Here is a 16359-nt window from a genome sequence, read left to right as displayed (position 1 = left end):
GGAAGGGGGGTGGGAAGGAGGACAAAGAAAATAAAAACTAAACCAATAGCTTTTCCCAAGAAGCCAAAACAAAACACCTACCAGTCTGGGACTTCCTTTCGGAGGATACGGTCCTTCTTCTGGGGTCTGTAGCAAACAGAATTGACTTTGGCACCACTCCTAAAATCCATTTTTCAGTTTCTCCTTCAACTGTAGTCAATACAGTTTTACTTTCACATTCTGAATTCCATCCTTGGAACTAAGGCTGATAAAATAATACCTAACTATACTTTAAGTCAGTCTCGCCAATCCTCTCCAGAGATCTTTACCCCAACCACTTAAAACAAGAAGAAAGTACAAGTAGCAATAATAGCAAAAGTGTGATTTCTCCCCTCAACTTTACCCACCAGAGGTGTTAAAGGTCCTGCCCTACTGGAGATCCTAAAGTCTGCAATTTGCTGCAATGCCACCAGCTCCAAGTCACCCAAGAGATGACGTTTCTGCACCTTGTCACAGTGTTGTCACATGCTAGTCACTTCACAGCAACAAAAAGGCTTGCAGAAGTAACTCCCATTGATACCACTTAAAACTTGCTGAAGTTTGGGGAAGCTCATTATTACAAATGAAGGTACCATACCTACCTCTCCCCTTACAATTACAGATGGTGCTTTGTACCACACACACCCATGTTCACAAATGTCCCCTAATACTCTGGGCTAAAGCCTGGAAAGCACTACACAGCAACCTAAGAGAGGGAAAAAAGTGAGGCTCAAAAAGATTAAGTGACTTTCCAAAACACACAAAGCTATTTACAAATAAAACTGGAATGGAACTAATATCTGTCTCCAATCCTAGAGTACGTTCTATAGTAAACAATCTACTGCACTAATATAAACCTTACATAAAACTGAGAGGCAGGAGTTCCTGCTGTGGTGCAATGGGTTAAGAATCTGACTGCAGTGGCTCAGGTCACTGTGGAGGTGGGGGTTCAATTCCCAGTCCAGGGCAGTGGGTTAAGGATCCAGTGTTTCTGCAGCTGTGGTGTAGGATGCAACTACAGCTCAGATTTGAATTTGGTCCCTGGCCTGGGAATGTCCATATGCCACAGATTCAGGGGTGGGGGGACACACATGACCTGAAAGGCAAAGCCACTAAGGAAAAATATTATGGGCTTGGAGACTCAAAGAGACCTAGGCTCAGGTCTGAGCCCCACCAAGGTGTATCACTTCTCCTAACCTCAGTTTCCTCATCTGCAAATAATGAAGATCATTATATCTGCCTTAAAAATTCAATCACTCAAAAATAGTGTTTACCATTAAAATGTTTTAAAGATTTCTCTTTCCCAGAATTCTTAACTTCACAAAATAGAAAAAAATTCCCCAACAACTCCCCAGAATAAATCTAGCGGCATGTACCATTACCTAAAGCACACACTTCATTATTACGTGCCAAAGAAATTTGCAGTATTTGGGGGCAACAATTCATTAAATTCATTTATGTTAGACACATGGCAGACTGTGATACAGACACCGGAAAGAAACAACCCAAGTCAGAGCACAGTAACACACAATGTGCCCCGGCTTATACCAGCCTCTTTAACCAAGACTTGAAACAAAGAATGGCTAAGAGTCACCCTCGTTGTAGATGTCCCAGAAAAACAGTATTCCATAAAACCCTAGTGCTCCAGGCTTTGAAAAATAGAGACTTACAAAAACAAAAACACTTTTGGAATTCTCTTATGGTGCAGTGGGTTAAGAATCTGGCTTGGTCACTGCAGTGCCTTGGGTTACTACTATGGTGTGGGTTCGATCCTTGGCCTGGGAACTTCCACATGCCTCGGGCACATCCAAAAAACAACACTTTCTGCCTTTCCAACATTCCTCAAAGCTAACTGACCACGAATCCTTTTGTGTCAAGAACATCTATTAACACCTAGAGAAATACAATTTGAACTTACTATTATGCTATCATGTAAACTATCATGTAGTTTCTCAAGTGTTAGGTGTGCATTAGAATCAACTGGGAAATTATTGTAAAGGCAACTTCTCCAGCCGCACCCCAGACCTAAGGTTTGAGAACCAATGGGTTAGTTATATTTCAAGTAAGCATCCCAGATTGTAAAAACTTAAAACCACCACTGAAACTATTAGTTTCAGAGTTACCAGTTGTCTCTCATTGTAAAGACCACCAGGAGCTCTCAAACTTCAATATCTGTAAGAGTGACCTGGGAAGTTTGTCTAAAAATGCATATTACTGGGCACCACCCCTAAATATTCCGACTGACAGGCTCTGGGATGCAGTCCAATTTTAGCATCACACCTGCAGACGGTTTAACTGAAAGTTCAATGTCCACTGCCTAGAAGCATCCTCATTCTAACCCTAACATTTCATGAGGGTTAAAAACAAGTATGGATACGGGTGGGGAATGGAGCCCTGCTCACAGGTAAAAAGTTACTGAAAGCTTCCAATGTATTTTTGGCCACACCCATAGCATGTGAAAGTTCCTAGGCCAGAGATCAATCCCACACCACAGGAGCAACGCAAGCTGCTGCAGTGACAATGCTGGAACCTTAACCCACTACTCCGCAAGAGAACTCCAAGGTTTCAATATTATTTTGAACGCAGATGATTTTAGGAATTTCCTGCTGTAGTGCAGTGGGTTAATGATCTGGTGTTGCCACAGCTGTGGTGTAGGTCGAAGCTGCAGCTCAGATTCAATCCCTGACCAGGGATCATACTTTGAACATTATGTTCTGGATGGACTGAGATGACTATGGAAATTTGGCCTCCTCCCTGACCTCCATGGGCAAGACATTGTTGGCTTTAAAAGTACTGGGAGTTCCATTGTGGCTCAGTGGAAATGAATGTGACTAGTATCCATGAGGACGCAGGTTTGATCCCTGGCCACACTCAATGGATTAAGGATCCAGCGTTGCCGTGAGCTGTGTATAAATCGCAGATGCGGCTGGGATCTGGTGTTGCTATGGCTATGGTGTAGGCCGGCAGCTGTAACTCTGATTCGACCCCTAGCCTGGGAACTTCCACATGCCATGGGTGCGGCCCTAAAAAGACAAAAATAAATAAATAAATAAAGTACTGGCAGAGTCAGATCATCCGACAGTATCTACAGCCACATCACTTGGTCGATGCCTTGGTTCTTCTGTATTTTCTTTCTTTACAGCAAAAAGCACTGTATGACTGTTTCATTTTAGCTGGGCCCCAGGAAGCCCAGCCACGTGATTAAACATTATCTCTAGGGGTGTCTCTGAGGGTGCTTCTGGGAGAGATTAACACTTGAATTAGTGAAATGAGTGAAGCACTGTCCCACTAGGGGCACGGGTTGGGGGTGGGTACATCTGATCCACTGAGGCCTGAATAGAAGAGAAAGGGGGAGGAAGGCTGAGTCTGACCCACCTGCCTGATTGCTGAACTGGAACATCAATCTCCTCCTACCCTCATCACTCCTGGTCTCAAACTCAGACTAGAATGTACACCATCAGGTCTCTAGCCCCAAGGCCTTTGAACTATACCACCAACGTGTCTGTGTCGGAGAGGGCCAACTGTGGAACTTCTCCCAGAGCCCACTCATTTATAATAAATCTCATTTTCGACATGAGATTCTGTCCACTCTGTTTCTCTGAAGAACTCTGACTAGTAAAGGTTCACTGCACTCCACATGCATTGGTGCAACTGCTGCATCAAACAGAATAGTATCGGCAGCAATTTCCCTTACAACTTTAAGTACAACTTCTTGTAGGATTCATGGAGTGGTAAACCTCTTATTATTATTTTACATTCCCTTTGATATAAAAGAGTTCCTTCTGTACTTTTCTCTTGGAAAAATTTAAATGTTACTGTTAAGAAGGAACAGATTAATTTCATACAAATGATTCTAGTAACATATACTGTGTTACCACTGAAGTTTGAGAATGCATATCAGCCCTGGAAAAAACTCTGAGGAAAAATTTTGAAGGTGCCCAGTTTCGATTTTTTAAAAATCTAATTACAGCTATACACCCCACAGATCAAGTTGTATTACACTCACAACACTGACACCAATATTCCTACAGCCGGAGGTAGTGTGGCTTCTATTGTTCGCATGTACTATTAAGTTCCGAGCCTTAGTGCTGTGATACAATTAACATCAGTTCCTACTATAGGGATTCCAACAGTATGATGGTTTTGACACTGTTTTGTACAATGTTAACATCATGGTTAAGAACAGAAGCTTATGGCCTTGCAGAGATCGAGATGGTGCAACAAAAGGGCGTGGGGCTTATCTCCTCCCATAAATACATCAAAAATACATCTACATGTGGAACAATTCTCACTGAGTCTCTACTGAACACTGGCAGAAGATCTCATACAGCCAAAGCTACAAGAAACACCACCATGTAACTGGGTAGGACGAAAGGAACAGGGATGGGACCTGGACCATGGGCGGGTGCTGTAAAAAAGAAAAGGTTCCCTCACCCAGGGGAGCCCCCTCACCACCTGCGAGATCAGCCAGGACAGATAGGAAGCCTCAGAGGCTCAAAGGAGAGTGTAGCTGCTGACCTGCGAAAGGCAGGACAGAGAGAGACCAGCACCGACAGTCCTGGCCATCTCGCTGCCATCCCCAGCTTGAGACGTGCCTGATGCTTCCGTGGCTTTAGTTGGCCAGACCTGGGAGAAGGCTGGGTTTGGCTGCAAAGGGACAACCTGAAAGGCTTAGAGTTTGGTCTGGGCTGCACTTGTGGGGGTGCAGAGCCTGGGTCTTCCACCACAGAAGCCCCGCTGTCAACAACCATGGGGCGGGGGGTTGGGGGGAGGAGGAGGTTGAAATCTGAACCAATTTCCAACAGCTGCTCAACTTTAGTGGATTTACCCACCTGAGGCTTTGGGAGCTCTGTAGCACCTGCAAGACATCCGAGCAGATAACTGGCACCCTCTGGCTAGGGTGGGTCCAGCATCAGCAGCTGCAGGCTTTGTGGGTGCACATACCCAGAGGCAGGACTGGGGTCTGGGCTGAACCCTGCCCTCCCACGTCAATTCCAGGTGTGCACTAATTGGATCTGGGTACCAGACTTAGGCAAATTTGCACTCACAGATTTGTGAGTACAGTACCTGAAGGACACCAGGGGCAGTTGCCAGCATTCTCATAGCTGAAGTAGTGCCAACAAAGAGGTACTTTGTGATCCTGCACAATGGTTAACAGGTGATGTCACAGAGCACACTTCTTGGTGGACTGCTCCTGTGGCAGAATATTCAGGGGCTCCTTTCCTAGTAGAAGTGATCCAGTCCATCTACCACACACAGCAGCTCAGAACCAGATGGGAAGCTTCTACTCTAGCAACTGAGGAGCAGACCCTGCCCCCAACAGGGCTGTGACAATCAGAGCAAAGAAGGGGCCCTGCTCGACACCCAGCGTAGGCGCCGGTCACCACACCACCAGTCACACCTCCTATCAAGGGGATAAAAGCCAGCACACCTTGGGGAAAGGCTTGGCAGCACCCATTACACAAAAAAACCTTGCACCAAACCCATGACACTCACCCAAGCTATATAAGGATGCTCCCACCTAAAAACAGCCCTTCAAGGCCACAGTAGATAACTGTTTCTCCTATCCTCAGTCAAAGAAATATAAGTAAAATGAAGAAGCAAAGAACCATTCCCAATTAAAAGAACAGAAGAATTCCAATGAAGGAACAATGAAATAGACCTCTATAGTCTACTAGCCCCTGAGTTCATAAAGGAGGTAATAAAAATGCTGAAGGAATTAAAAAGAAAAGCTGTTGATATAAATACAGATGACTGTAACAAGGAACTAGAACTATAAAGAGTAGTCAAAATTTGACAACTCAATTGCCAAGACGAAAACTGAGTTAAGGCAATAAATAAGCAAACAAACACTGCAGACAAATAAGCAATCTGGAAGATATAATAATAGAACAATCAGAATAGACGGAAACTCAAATTTAAAAAATGAAAGCAATATATGAGACCTATGAAATAATGTAAAACATGTTCATCTACACACAGCAAACTGATCGCTAGAAGTAAAATAGAATTTGTAATTAAAAAAAAAAAAAGATCCCTGCAAGCAAAAACCCAGGACTAGTGGAAAATTCTACCAAACATACAAAGAAGAACTCATACCCATCCTTCTCAAATTCCTCCAAAAGACTGAAAAGGAAGGAACACTCCCAAAGTCATTCTATGATGCCACCATCACAATGATACAACAACTAGACAGACACTATTAAAAAATAAAATTATAAGACAATTGTCTCTGATGCAAAAAACATCAGCAAAATATTAACAAACCAAATCCAATAACACATAAAAAGGATCATACATCATGAACAGGTTGGATTCATCCCAGTGTCACAAGGATGGTTCAACATATGCAAATCAACCAATGTGATATACCACATAAACAAAGAAAAAAAATCTCACCAGATGCGGAAAAGGCATTTGATAAAATCCAACATCCATTCATGATAACAACTCTCACCAAACTGGGTACAAAGGGAACATATCTTAGCATAATAAAAGCTAATTATGACAAATCCACAGCCAATATAATACTCAACAGTGAAAAGCTGAAACCCTTCCTACTAAAATCTGGAATAAGAGAAGGATGCCCACTCTCATCACTGCTAGTCAACATAATATTGGAAGTCCTAGCCAAAGCAATCGGACCAAAAACAAAAAAAGTATTCAAATTGGAAAGGAAGAGGTAAAACTGTCATTATATGCAAATGAAAAGCCTAAGGACTGGGGAGGGGGGGACCTGCTACAACTGATAAAGGAATTCAGCAAGGTAGCAGGGTACAAGATGAACACACAGAAATCAGCTGCATTTATTTACACTAAAAATGAAATATCAGAAAAAGAAAGTAAAAAATAAAATTCCTTTCAAAATTGCATCCAAAAAATAAGATACTCAGGAATAAACCTGATCAAGGAGGTAAAAGATTTATGTGCTGAGAACTATAAATCACTCATAAAGGAAACTGAAGATGACTCGAAGAAATGGAAAGATAGCCCATGCTCTCAGATTGAAGAATATTGTTAAAATGGCCATACTATCCAAAGCAATCTACAGATTTACTGCAAACCCTATCAAATTCCCCAGGATATTTTTCACAGAAGAATAAATAGTCCTAAATTTTATATGGAACCATAAAAGACCAAGAATTGCCAAAGCAATCTTGAGGAAAAAGAACAAAAGTGAAGGCATAATCCTTCCAGGCTTCAGACAATTCTGGAAATCTACATTAGTTAAAACACTGTGGTTATGGCACAAAAACAGACATGTGTATCAATGGAACAAAAACAGAGAGTCCAAAAACAAACCCATGTACCTATGGTAAGTTAATCTTTAACAAAGGAGGCCAGAATATACAAAGGAGAAAAGACAGTCTCTTTTCACCAAATGGTGTTGGGAAATGAGGACAGCTGCATGTAAATTAATGGAATTAGAACATTCCCTCACACCATTCACAAAACCAAACTGAAATTAAAGCTTAAACTTAAGACGTGACACCATAAAATTCCTAGAAAAGAACACAGGCAAAACATTCTCTGACATAAATCATAGCTATGTTTTCTTAGGTCAGTCTTCCAATGCAAAAGAAGTAAAAGCAAAAAATAAACAAGTGGAATCCAAGAAAACTTAGAAGCTTTTGCACAGCAGAGGAAACCATAAACAAAATGAAAAGACAAACTACAGAACGCGAGAAAATATTTGCAAACAACACAACCAACGAGGGCTTAATTTCCAAAACAGCTCATACAACTCCATATCAAAACAAACAACTCAATCAAAAAGTGGGCAGAAAACCGAAACAGACATTTCTCCAAAGAAGACCTACAGATGACCAACAGGCACATGAACGATGTTCAACACGGCTATTATTACAGAAACACAAATCAAAATTACAGTGAGGTATCACCTCACACTGGTCAGAATGGCCATCACCAAAAAAAGCCTACAAATAATAAATGCTGGAGAGGGTGTGCAGAAAAGGGAACTCGCCTCCCCTGTTGGTGGGAACAGAAGGTGGTGCAGCCACTATGCACGACAGTATGGAGGGTCCTTCAAAAACTAAAAATAGAGTGCCACGTGATCCAGCAATCCAGCTCCTGGGCATATATCTGGAAAAGACAAAAACTCTAATTTGAAAAAATACATGCACCCCAATGTTCACAGCAGCATTATTCACAATAGCCAAGACATGGAAGCAACCTAAATGTCCACTGACAGATGAATGGATAAAGAAGATGTGACACATAATACAATGGAATACTATTCCACCATAAAAAGAATGAAATAATGCCATTTGCAGCAACATGGATGAACCCAGAGATTATCATACTAAGTGAACTAAGTCAAAGACAAATATCATATGATACCTATAAAATCTAAAATATGATATAAATGAACTTATTTACAAAACAGAAATAGTCTCAGACACAAAAAACAAATTTATGGTTACCAAAGGAAAAAGAGGAAAGAATAAATTAGAAGTTGGGATTAGAAGATACAAACTATTGTATATAAAAGAGATATACAATAAGATCCTATTGTATAGCACAGGGAACTATATTCTATATCTTATAATAACCTAATAACCTACAATGGAAAAGAATCTTAATATACATATATATATAAACTGAATCACTTTGCTGAACATCAGATATTGACACAACATTGTTAACCACTATACATCAAATAAATAAACAGCAGAGCCTTAGGAGGAGGACAGAGATGCCTAACCATCTACAAAGTTCTCTCACTGATATCAACTACTGAGCACCCAGACTTTACACAAGGTATGGTGTACACAAAGATGAATAAACAAAAACACAACTCCAGATATCAAGGATTTCATAGCCTAGGGAGTACAGACAAACTGTGTCCAAATAACTACAAACAAGACAGAAATCATGAAGGAACTAGTTCTCCAACCATAAGAGGTGACATCCTGAACCAAAGGGAGGTGTTCGCCAGGTGGACAGTGACGACAGAAAGGCTCTCCCAGCACAGGGAATGCACAGCAAGTCACAGGGGTCCAGGACTTCTGGCTTGTTCAAGGCAGAAAGCCATTGTCATCCTGTCAGGTACAGGAAAAAGGGCAGGAGTATATAAAGACTTAGGAAAGGAAGCCAGAGGAAGACTTGAAGTGGGTATGAAAAACGGCCAAGAGTTCCCGTTGTGGCTCAGCAGTAATGAACCCGACTAGTACCCATGAAGACTCAGGTTGGATCCCTGGCCTCACTCAGTGGGTTAAGGAGCCAGCATTGCCATGAGCTGTGCTGTAGGTCACAGACGTGGCTGGGTTCTCACATTATTGTGGCTGTGGTATGTAGGCTGGGAGCTACAGCTCTGATTCGACCCTAGTCTGGGAACTTCCATATGCTGCAGGTTCGGCCCTAAAAAGCAAAAGGCCAGATTACTCTAAACTTAAAAACAGCATCACCACAACCCAATCTGCCAAAATTAGCAATCTCGATTTGCTTAATTTCATTAGTTACATAGTAATCTCACAAAAAAATCAGCTCACCTGCCATGGGTTTGTCTTTAACACTCCAAGCATTAATGCTCAAAGTGCAACCTTCACTTCAACATTATGTAAACAGCAATTTTCCTCAGGAAGAGACAGGATGAATAAAATGAAACAAAGAAAAGTAATAATTAAAAAATGTATTTGGTCCCCTGTTTACATTCAACTCTGAGTTCACAGTTTATAATAGAATGATAATATAAATAAAGAAGTATAGGAATATAAATTTAAGCTGAAAAAAAAATTTAAAGCAAAAAAATAAAAAAAGTGGAGTTCCTGTTTGGCTCACCAGTTAACAAACCTGACTAGCATCCATGAGGATACACGTTTGATTCCTGGCCTCGCTTAGTGGGTTAAGGATCCAACGTTGCCGTGAGCTGTGATGTAGGTCGCAGACGCGTGCTCAGATCCTGTGTTGCTGTGGCTGTGGCGTAGGTCCGCAGCTATAGCTCCAATTTAACCCCTAGCCTGGGAAGCTCCATATGCTGCAGGTGTGGCCCTTTAAAAAAAAAAAAAAAAAAAAAAGGTTGGGTAACAATTAAAGTATATGTAATTTTTATTCACTGCTGGAAATATATTTATAAACTAGTACCATCCAGTCTCACAAAAGCAAACCTTCCTTTCTTTTGCCAATTAAAAAAGCACCAAATGCTACTCTTTGTACAGACTCCTGTTTTTTCCTCCTACTGCCTTTTTTCACTCTAGCATTTTAAATATGGTCTTTATTGTAGTTTGGGTCCTAAATTTTAGTCTGCCACTGTAAAGCTGCAAAATCCCAGTGGCTGTACTTCAACTCTGAAAAGTAAAGAAATTAAAAGGTAAAAGCATAAAGAATAGAGTTAGGTAATCCTCCATGTCCAAGGGCATACAGAGTTGACCCATATATGGAACCGGCTTTCAAACCGTCAAAACTCTGCTCAAATTTAGTAATGGAAGGCAGGCCTTCCCTTCAGCCCAGATGGGTTCAGATCCAGAAGAAACTAAGCATTTCTGGCACAGGCATACACTGTTCCCCCTCCCCTTCCCACTCCTCGAGCTTTCCCTACCACTGTTGCTAACTGCACACTCCCCCGCCCACACTCACCAGTAAACATGTGCAGCACTGTCCTCCATTTCCCTATTCATCAGTGATTTCGGAAGCATTTATTAAGTGACTATCTAGGTGCCAAAAAATGGTCAATGGGGCAGACAGTCTCTGGCATTGCCATTTGAGGTTATAGATGAATATCAGTAACAATTTTTAAAAGCAATTATAATAATGTTATTTTAAAGAAAACACAGGATGCATTTGTATTTGAAAATACAAATTTGTATTTGTATTGAGTTCCCATCATGGTTCAGCACTGACAAACCCGACTAGTATCCATGAGGACATGGGTTCGATCCCTGGCCTCACTCAGTGGGTTAAGGATCTGGTATTGCCATGAGCTGGGGTATAGGTTGCAGACAAATCTTGGATCTGGCATTGCTGTGGCTGTCGGGTAGACCAGGGGCTACAGCTCCAATTAGACCCCTAGCCTGGGAACTTCCACATGCCATGGGTGCGGCCCTAAAAAAAACAACAACAAAAAAAAGAAAGAAAATACATGGTAGGACCATAACCTACTCTCAGGAAATCAGCCTCCTAAGAGAAAGTGATACTAAAGTTGATCCTGAGGACGAGGATGCTAAGAGTCGGGGTAAGAATAGGACAACCCAAGGCAAGAGACTAAAACGTCTTTAAGAAAGAAGTTCCTGTGGTTGAGTTAGGGGTGGAGGTGGGAGGGCAGAACACAGAGCAGGCCAAGATGATGCCAGAAGGAAACAGCAGTGAACTTCGAAGGCTCGGCTGCCATTACCACGGAGGCACTTTCTACCCCAACGGCTTCCAGTCCATTTCTCAGTTTTTCACAAGAGGGGTTCAGTATCAACTAGAAAGTCAGAGAACTGCATCAGTGACACGCTATGTTGGTAAGTTTGATGTGTTAATGGGATGGACCACATGGGCATCTTAATGGGGACTTTCTAGAGGCAGAGATTTGGTAAGAAAGGGTTTAACAAGTAAAACATTCAGGTTCCAGGACAAGTCAGTGGAGGAAACCTTTTGGGTCCAGACAGGTTTTCCACTAGTTTCACTTACCTCTATGTTCCCAGAGTATTCTCGCTATCTAATCAGAATAATTATCCCTAATGAAATACAGCAATAAGACACACCCTACATTCCATTACAATTACTATTATCCTCATTCGAAAGAGCTACCACAATGAGAAAATAAAATGAAGAGACAGAAAAAGGCAGAAATTAAATAATTACTTACCGATGTCATAACTGTCTACATATAAAGACCAAAAGTAATAAATAAAAAAGTTATTAAAACCAGTAAGGTGGTCAGTTATAAAATAGAAATATAAAAACAATAGCTTTAAGAAGAATGGCCATCATTAATAAATCCACCAATAACAAGTGCTGGAGGGGCTATGGAGAAAAGGGAACCCTCCTGCACTGTTGGTGGGAATGTAAACTGGTACAGCCACTATGGAGAACAGTTTGGAGATACCTTAGAAATCTATCCATAGAACTTCCATATGACCCCACAATCCCACTCTTGGGCATATATCCAGGCAAGACTCTACTTAAAGGAGACACATGCACCCACATGTTCATTGCAGCACTATTCACAATAGCCAAAACATGGAAACAACCCAAATGTCCATCGACAGATGATTGGATTCGGAAGATGTGGTATATATACACAATGGAATACTACTCAGCCATAAAAAAGAATGACCTAATGCCATTTGCAGCAACATGGATGGAACTAGAGAATCTCATACTGGGTGAAATGAGCCAGAAAGACAAAGACAAATACCATATGATATCACTTATAACTGGAATCTAATATCCAGCACAAATGAACATCTCCACAGAAAAGAAAATCATGGACTTGGAAAACAGACTTGTGGTTGCCTGATGGGAGAGGGAGGGAGTGGGAGGGATCGGGAGTTTGGGATTATCAGACACAATTTAGAATAGATTTACAAGGAGATCCTGCTGAGTAGCATTGAGAACTTTGTCTAGATACTTATGTTGCAACAGAACAAAGGGTGGGGGAAAAAATGTAATTGTAATGTATATATGTAAGGATAACTTGATCCCCTTGCTGTACAGTGGGAAAATAAAATAAAACATAAAGGACCAATTTAGAAAACAATTCAAAAAATTCTTTCTATAATAAGAAAAAATATATAACAGTGAGGAGTACACTTAAGAAAGGTACAGAACTAGAATAAAGTTTCAAATTTTTCTGAAATAAATTAGTAGTAAATAAACACGATATTCCTAGAATGAATTAGACAAAGATACTACTTCCCTCTCAAATTCCTCTAAAAATTGAACACATCTAATGAAAAATGGGCAAAAGACACGGTACTGAACATTCCAGTTGCTACCCCCTTCCTAGAGAAGCTGCTTCAGCCACAGCCCTGGACAGATGAGGCCCCTGGGGACTTCAATTCCCCATCCTGGCTGAACCAGATGTGTCCACTGAATGAAATGAAGCCAAACGACTGCTCACTCCTAGAAATCTAGGCACAGATGCCCAGGCACCCAGACGGTGATGAATACCTGAAGTGAAAGGTCCAGTTCAAGTCAGGCCTCAGCTGACTGACATGGCAAACCAGAGCCAGGTGGGACGCACAGTTACAGGAGAGCAGAGGCCTTGCGGCGAGGGAGCAAAGGAAACACAGTGGCAGGGCAGGAGAGTGGAGATGACAGGGCCCTCTTATTCCTGTCCTTCGTATTCTGTCCTTGGACATAAACCAGATGCCTGTGACATCAATCCAATAAAACTAGCTCGTGTAGGCTTTCAGTCCCCTGAAAGCAGGGCCTAGCCCAAATAGACAAGAGCAAGCAATTCCACAAAAAAGATAAAAAGATCAGAATTAAACATATGGAAAATGCTTATATATAGAAGTTATCAATGAAGCGCAAGTTCAGACAATCAGCTTCTTCAACTTTTTTTTAACTTAATGTAACTTTTATTACATTTATAGTTGTACAATGATTATCGCAACCCAATTTTATAGCATTTCCATTGCAAATCCCCAGCCCATCCCCTTAACCCCCAACCTGTCTCCTTTGGGAACCATTAGTTTTTCAAAGTCTATCAGTCAGTATCTGCTATGCAAAGAAACTCATTCATTGTGTCCCTTTTTTAGACTCCACATGTAAGTGATAGCATATGACATTGGTGTCTTACTGTCTAACTTCACTTAGCATGATAATTTCTAGGGCCACCTCATGTTGCTGCAAATGCCATCATTTCTTTCCTTTTAATGGCTAAGTAATGTTGAATTGTGTATATGTACCACATCTTTTTTATCCACTCCTCTGTCGATGGACGTTTAGGTTCTTTCCATGTCTTGGCTATTGTATACAGTGCTGCAATGAACACGGGAGTACATGTATCTTTTCTTTTTTTTTTTACTCAATGAATTTTATTACATTTATAGTTGTACAACAATCATCACAACCAAATTTAACAGCATTTCCATCCTAAACCCTCAGTGCATCCCCCCATCCCCCAACCTGTCTCATTTGAAAACCATAAGTTTTTCAAAGCCTGTGAGTTAGTATCTGTCCTGCAAAGAAGCTCATTGTGTCCGTTTTTTAGATTCCACATGTCAGTGATAGCATTTGATGTTGGTGTCTCATTGTCTGATGACTTCACTTAGCATGGTAATTTCTAGGTCCATCCATGTTGCTGCAAATGCCCTTATTTCTTTTCTTTTAATGGCTGAGTAATATTCCATTGTGTATATGTACCACATCTTCTTTACCCACACCTCTGTGGATGGACATTTAGGTTGTTTCCATGTCTTGGCTACTGCGGCAATGAACATTAGAGTACGTGTGTCTTTCGAGTCATGGTTTTCTCTGGAGAGATGCCCAGGATTGGGATTGCTGGATCAAATGGTAATTCTATTTTTAGTTTTCTGAGGAATCTCCATGCTGTTTTTCACAGTGGTTGCACTAACTTACATTCCCACCAACAATGTAACAGGGTTCCCTTTTCACCACACCCTCTCCAGCACTTACTGTTTGTAGACTTTTTGATGATGGCCATTCTGGCCGGTGTAAAGTGGTTTTGATTTGTATTTCTCTAATAATGAGTGATGTTGAACATCTTTTCATGTGCTTTTTGGCCATCTGTATGCCTTCTTTGGAGAATCATCTGTTTAGATCTTCTGGCCATTTTTTGATGGGATTTTCATTTTTTTGGTACTGAGCCGCAAGAGGTGTTTATAAATTGTGGAGATTAATCCCTTGTCAGTTCCTTCATTTGCAAATATTTTCTCCCATTCTGTGGGTTGTCTCTTTGTTTTCTTTAGGGTTTCCTTTTCTGTGCAGAAACTTTTAAGTTTAACTAGGTCCCATTTATTTTTGTTTTTGCTGTTGTTATTCTAGGAGGTGGATCTGAGAATATATTGCTGACATTTACGTCAGAGAGTGCTTGGCCTATGTTTCCTCTAAGAGTTTTATGGTATCTGGTCTTATATTTAGGTCTTTAATCTATTTTGAGTTTACTTTTGTGTATGGTATTAGGGAGTGTTCTAATTTCATTCTTTTACATGTAGCTGTCCAGTTTCCCCAGCACCACTTATTGAGGAGACTGTCTTTTCTCCATTGTATATTCTTGCCTCCTTTGTCATAGATTAGTTGACTGTAGGTGTGTGAGTTTAATTCTGGGCTTTCTATCTTGTTCCACTGATCTATATTTCTGTTTTTGCGCCAGTACCATACTGTTTTGTTGACCATACCTTTGTAGTATAGCCTGAGGTCAGGGAGCCTGATTCCTCCAGCTCTACTGTTCTTTCTCAGAGTGGCTTTGGTTATTCTGGGTCTTTGTGCTTCCAAACAAACTTAAAAATATTTTGTTCTAGTTCTGGGGAAAATGTCCTTGGTAATTTGATAGGGATTGCATTGAATTTGTAGATTGCCTTGGGTAGTATAGTCATTTTGACAATATTGTGCTTCCAATCCAAAGCATGGTATGTCTTTCCATCTGTTTGTGTCATCTTTGATTTCTTTCATCAGCATCTTATAGTTTTCAGAGTACAGGTCTTTTGTCTCTTTAGGTAGGTTTATTCCTAGGTATTTTATTGTTTTTGATGTGATGGTAAATGGGATTGTTTCCCTAATTTCTCTTTTTGATCTTTCATTGTTAGTATATAGAAATGCAGTTGATTTCTGGGTATTAATTTTGTATCCTGCAACTTTGCCAAATTCATTAATGAGCTCTAACAGTTTTCTGGTAGCATCTTTAGGATTTTCTAGGTATAGTGTCATGTCATCTGCAAACAGTGATAGTTTTATTTCTTACTTTCTAATTTGGATTCCTTTTATTTCTTTTTCTTCTCTGACTGCCATGGCTAAGACTTCCAAAACTATGTTGAATAGTAGTGGTGAGAGCAGACATCCTTGTCTTGTTCCTGATCTGCGTGAGAATTCTTTCATCTTTGCACCATTGAGAATGACGTTAGCTGTGGGTTTGTCATGTATGGCCTTTATTATGTTGAGGTAGGTTCCTTTCTGTGCCCACTTTCTGGAGGGTTTTTATCCGAAATGGGTGTTGGATTTTGTCAAAAACTGGCAAAGATAAAAAGGCACTGAGATAGTGCATAGCAAGGTATGGGAAGAAATACAGGCACTTTTTATACTGGAGCGGGGTATAAATTGTTACAAACTTTCTAACTTCAGTAAGTCAATCAACATGTAGATCCTAAGACTCAGCAAAAAGACTTTTAAGCGTTCAAGTTAATAATCATAAATATATGTAAGAAAATTACA

The 16359-nt window shown here is 40.7% G+C and overlaps 1 protein-coding gene across 7 annotated transcripts in view; it reads right to left on the bottom strand.

Moving 5' to 3' along the window:
• PSD3 (pleckstrin and Sec7 domain containing 3) overlaps nucleotides 1–16359 on the bottom strand; it is a 621434-nt gene that overhangs the window by 279228 nt on the left and 325847 nt on the right. Inside the window, exon 1 of one of the 7 annotated variants that reach the window (XM_005672671.3) lies at nucleotides 82–2390. The exons of the other annotated variants lie outside the window; for them this stretch is intronic. Coding sequence (XP_005672728.1) covers nucleotides 82–170 — 89 coding nt within the window. The 5' untranslated portion in view covers nucleotides 171–2390. Of the gene's footprint in view, nucleotides 1–81; nucleotides 2391–16359 lie in introns of those variants that run through there. 7 annotated transcript variants of the gene reach the window in all.

The sequence above is a fragment of the Sus scrofa genome, chromosome 17 (genome assembly GCF_000003025.6).
Source record: "Sus scrofa isolate TJ Tabasco breed Duroc chromosome 17, Sscrofa11.1, whole genome shotgun sequence".
Lineage (NCBI taxonomy): Eukaryota > Metazoa > Chordata > Mammalia > Artiodactyla > Suidae > Sus > Sus scrofa.
This window is presented reverse-complemented; position numbering and strand designations above follow the sequence as displayed.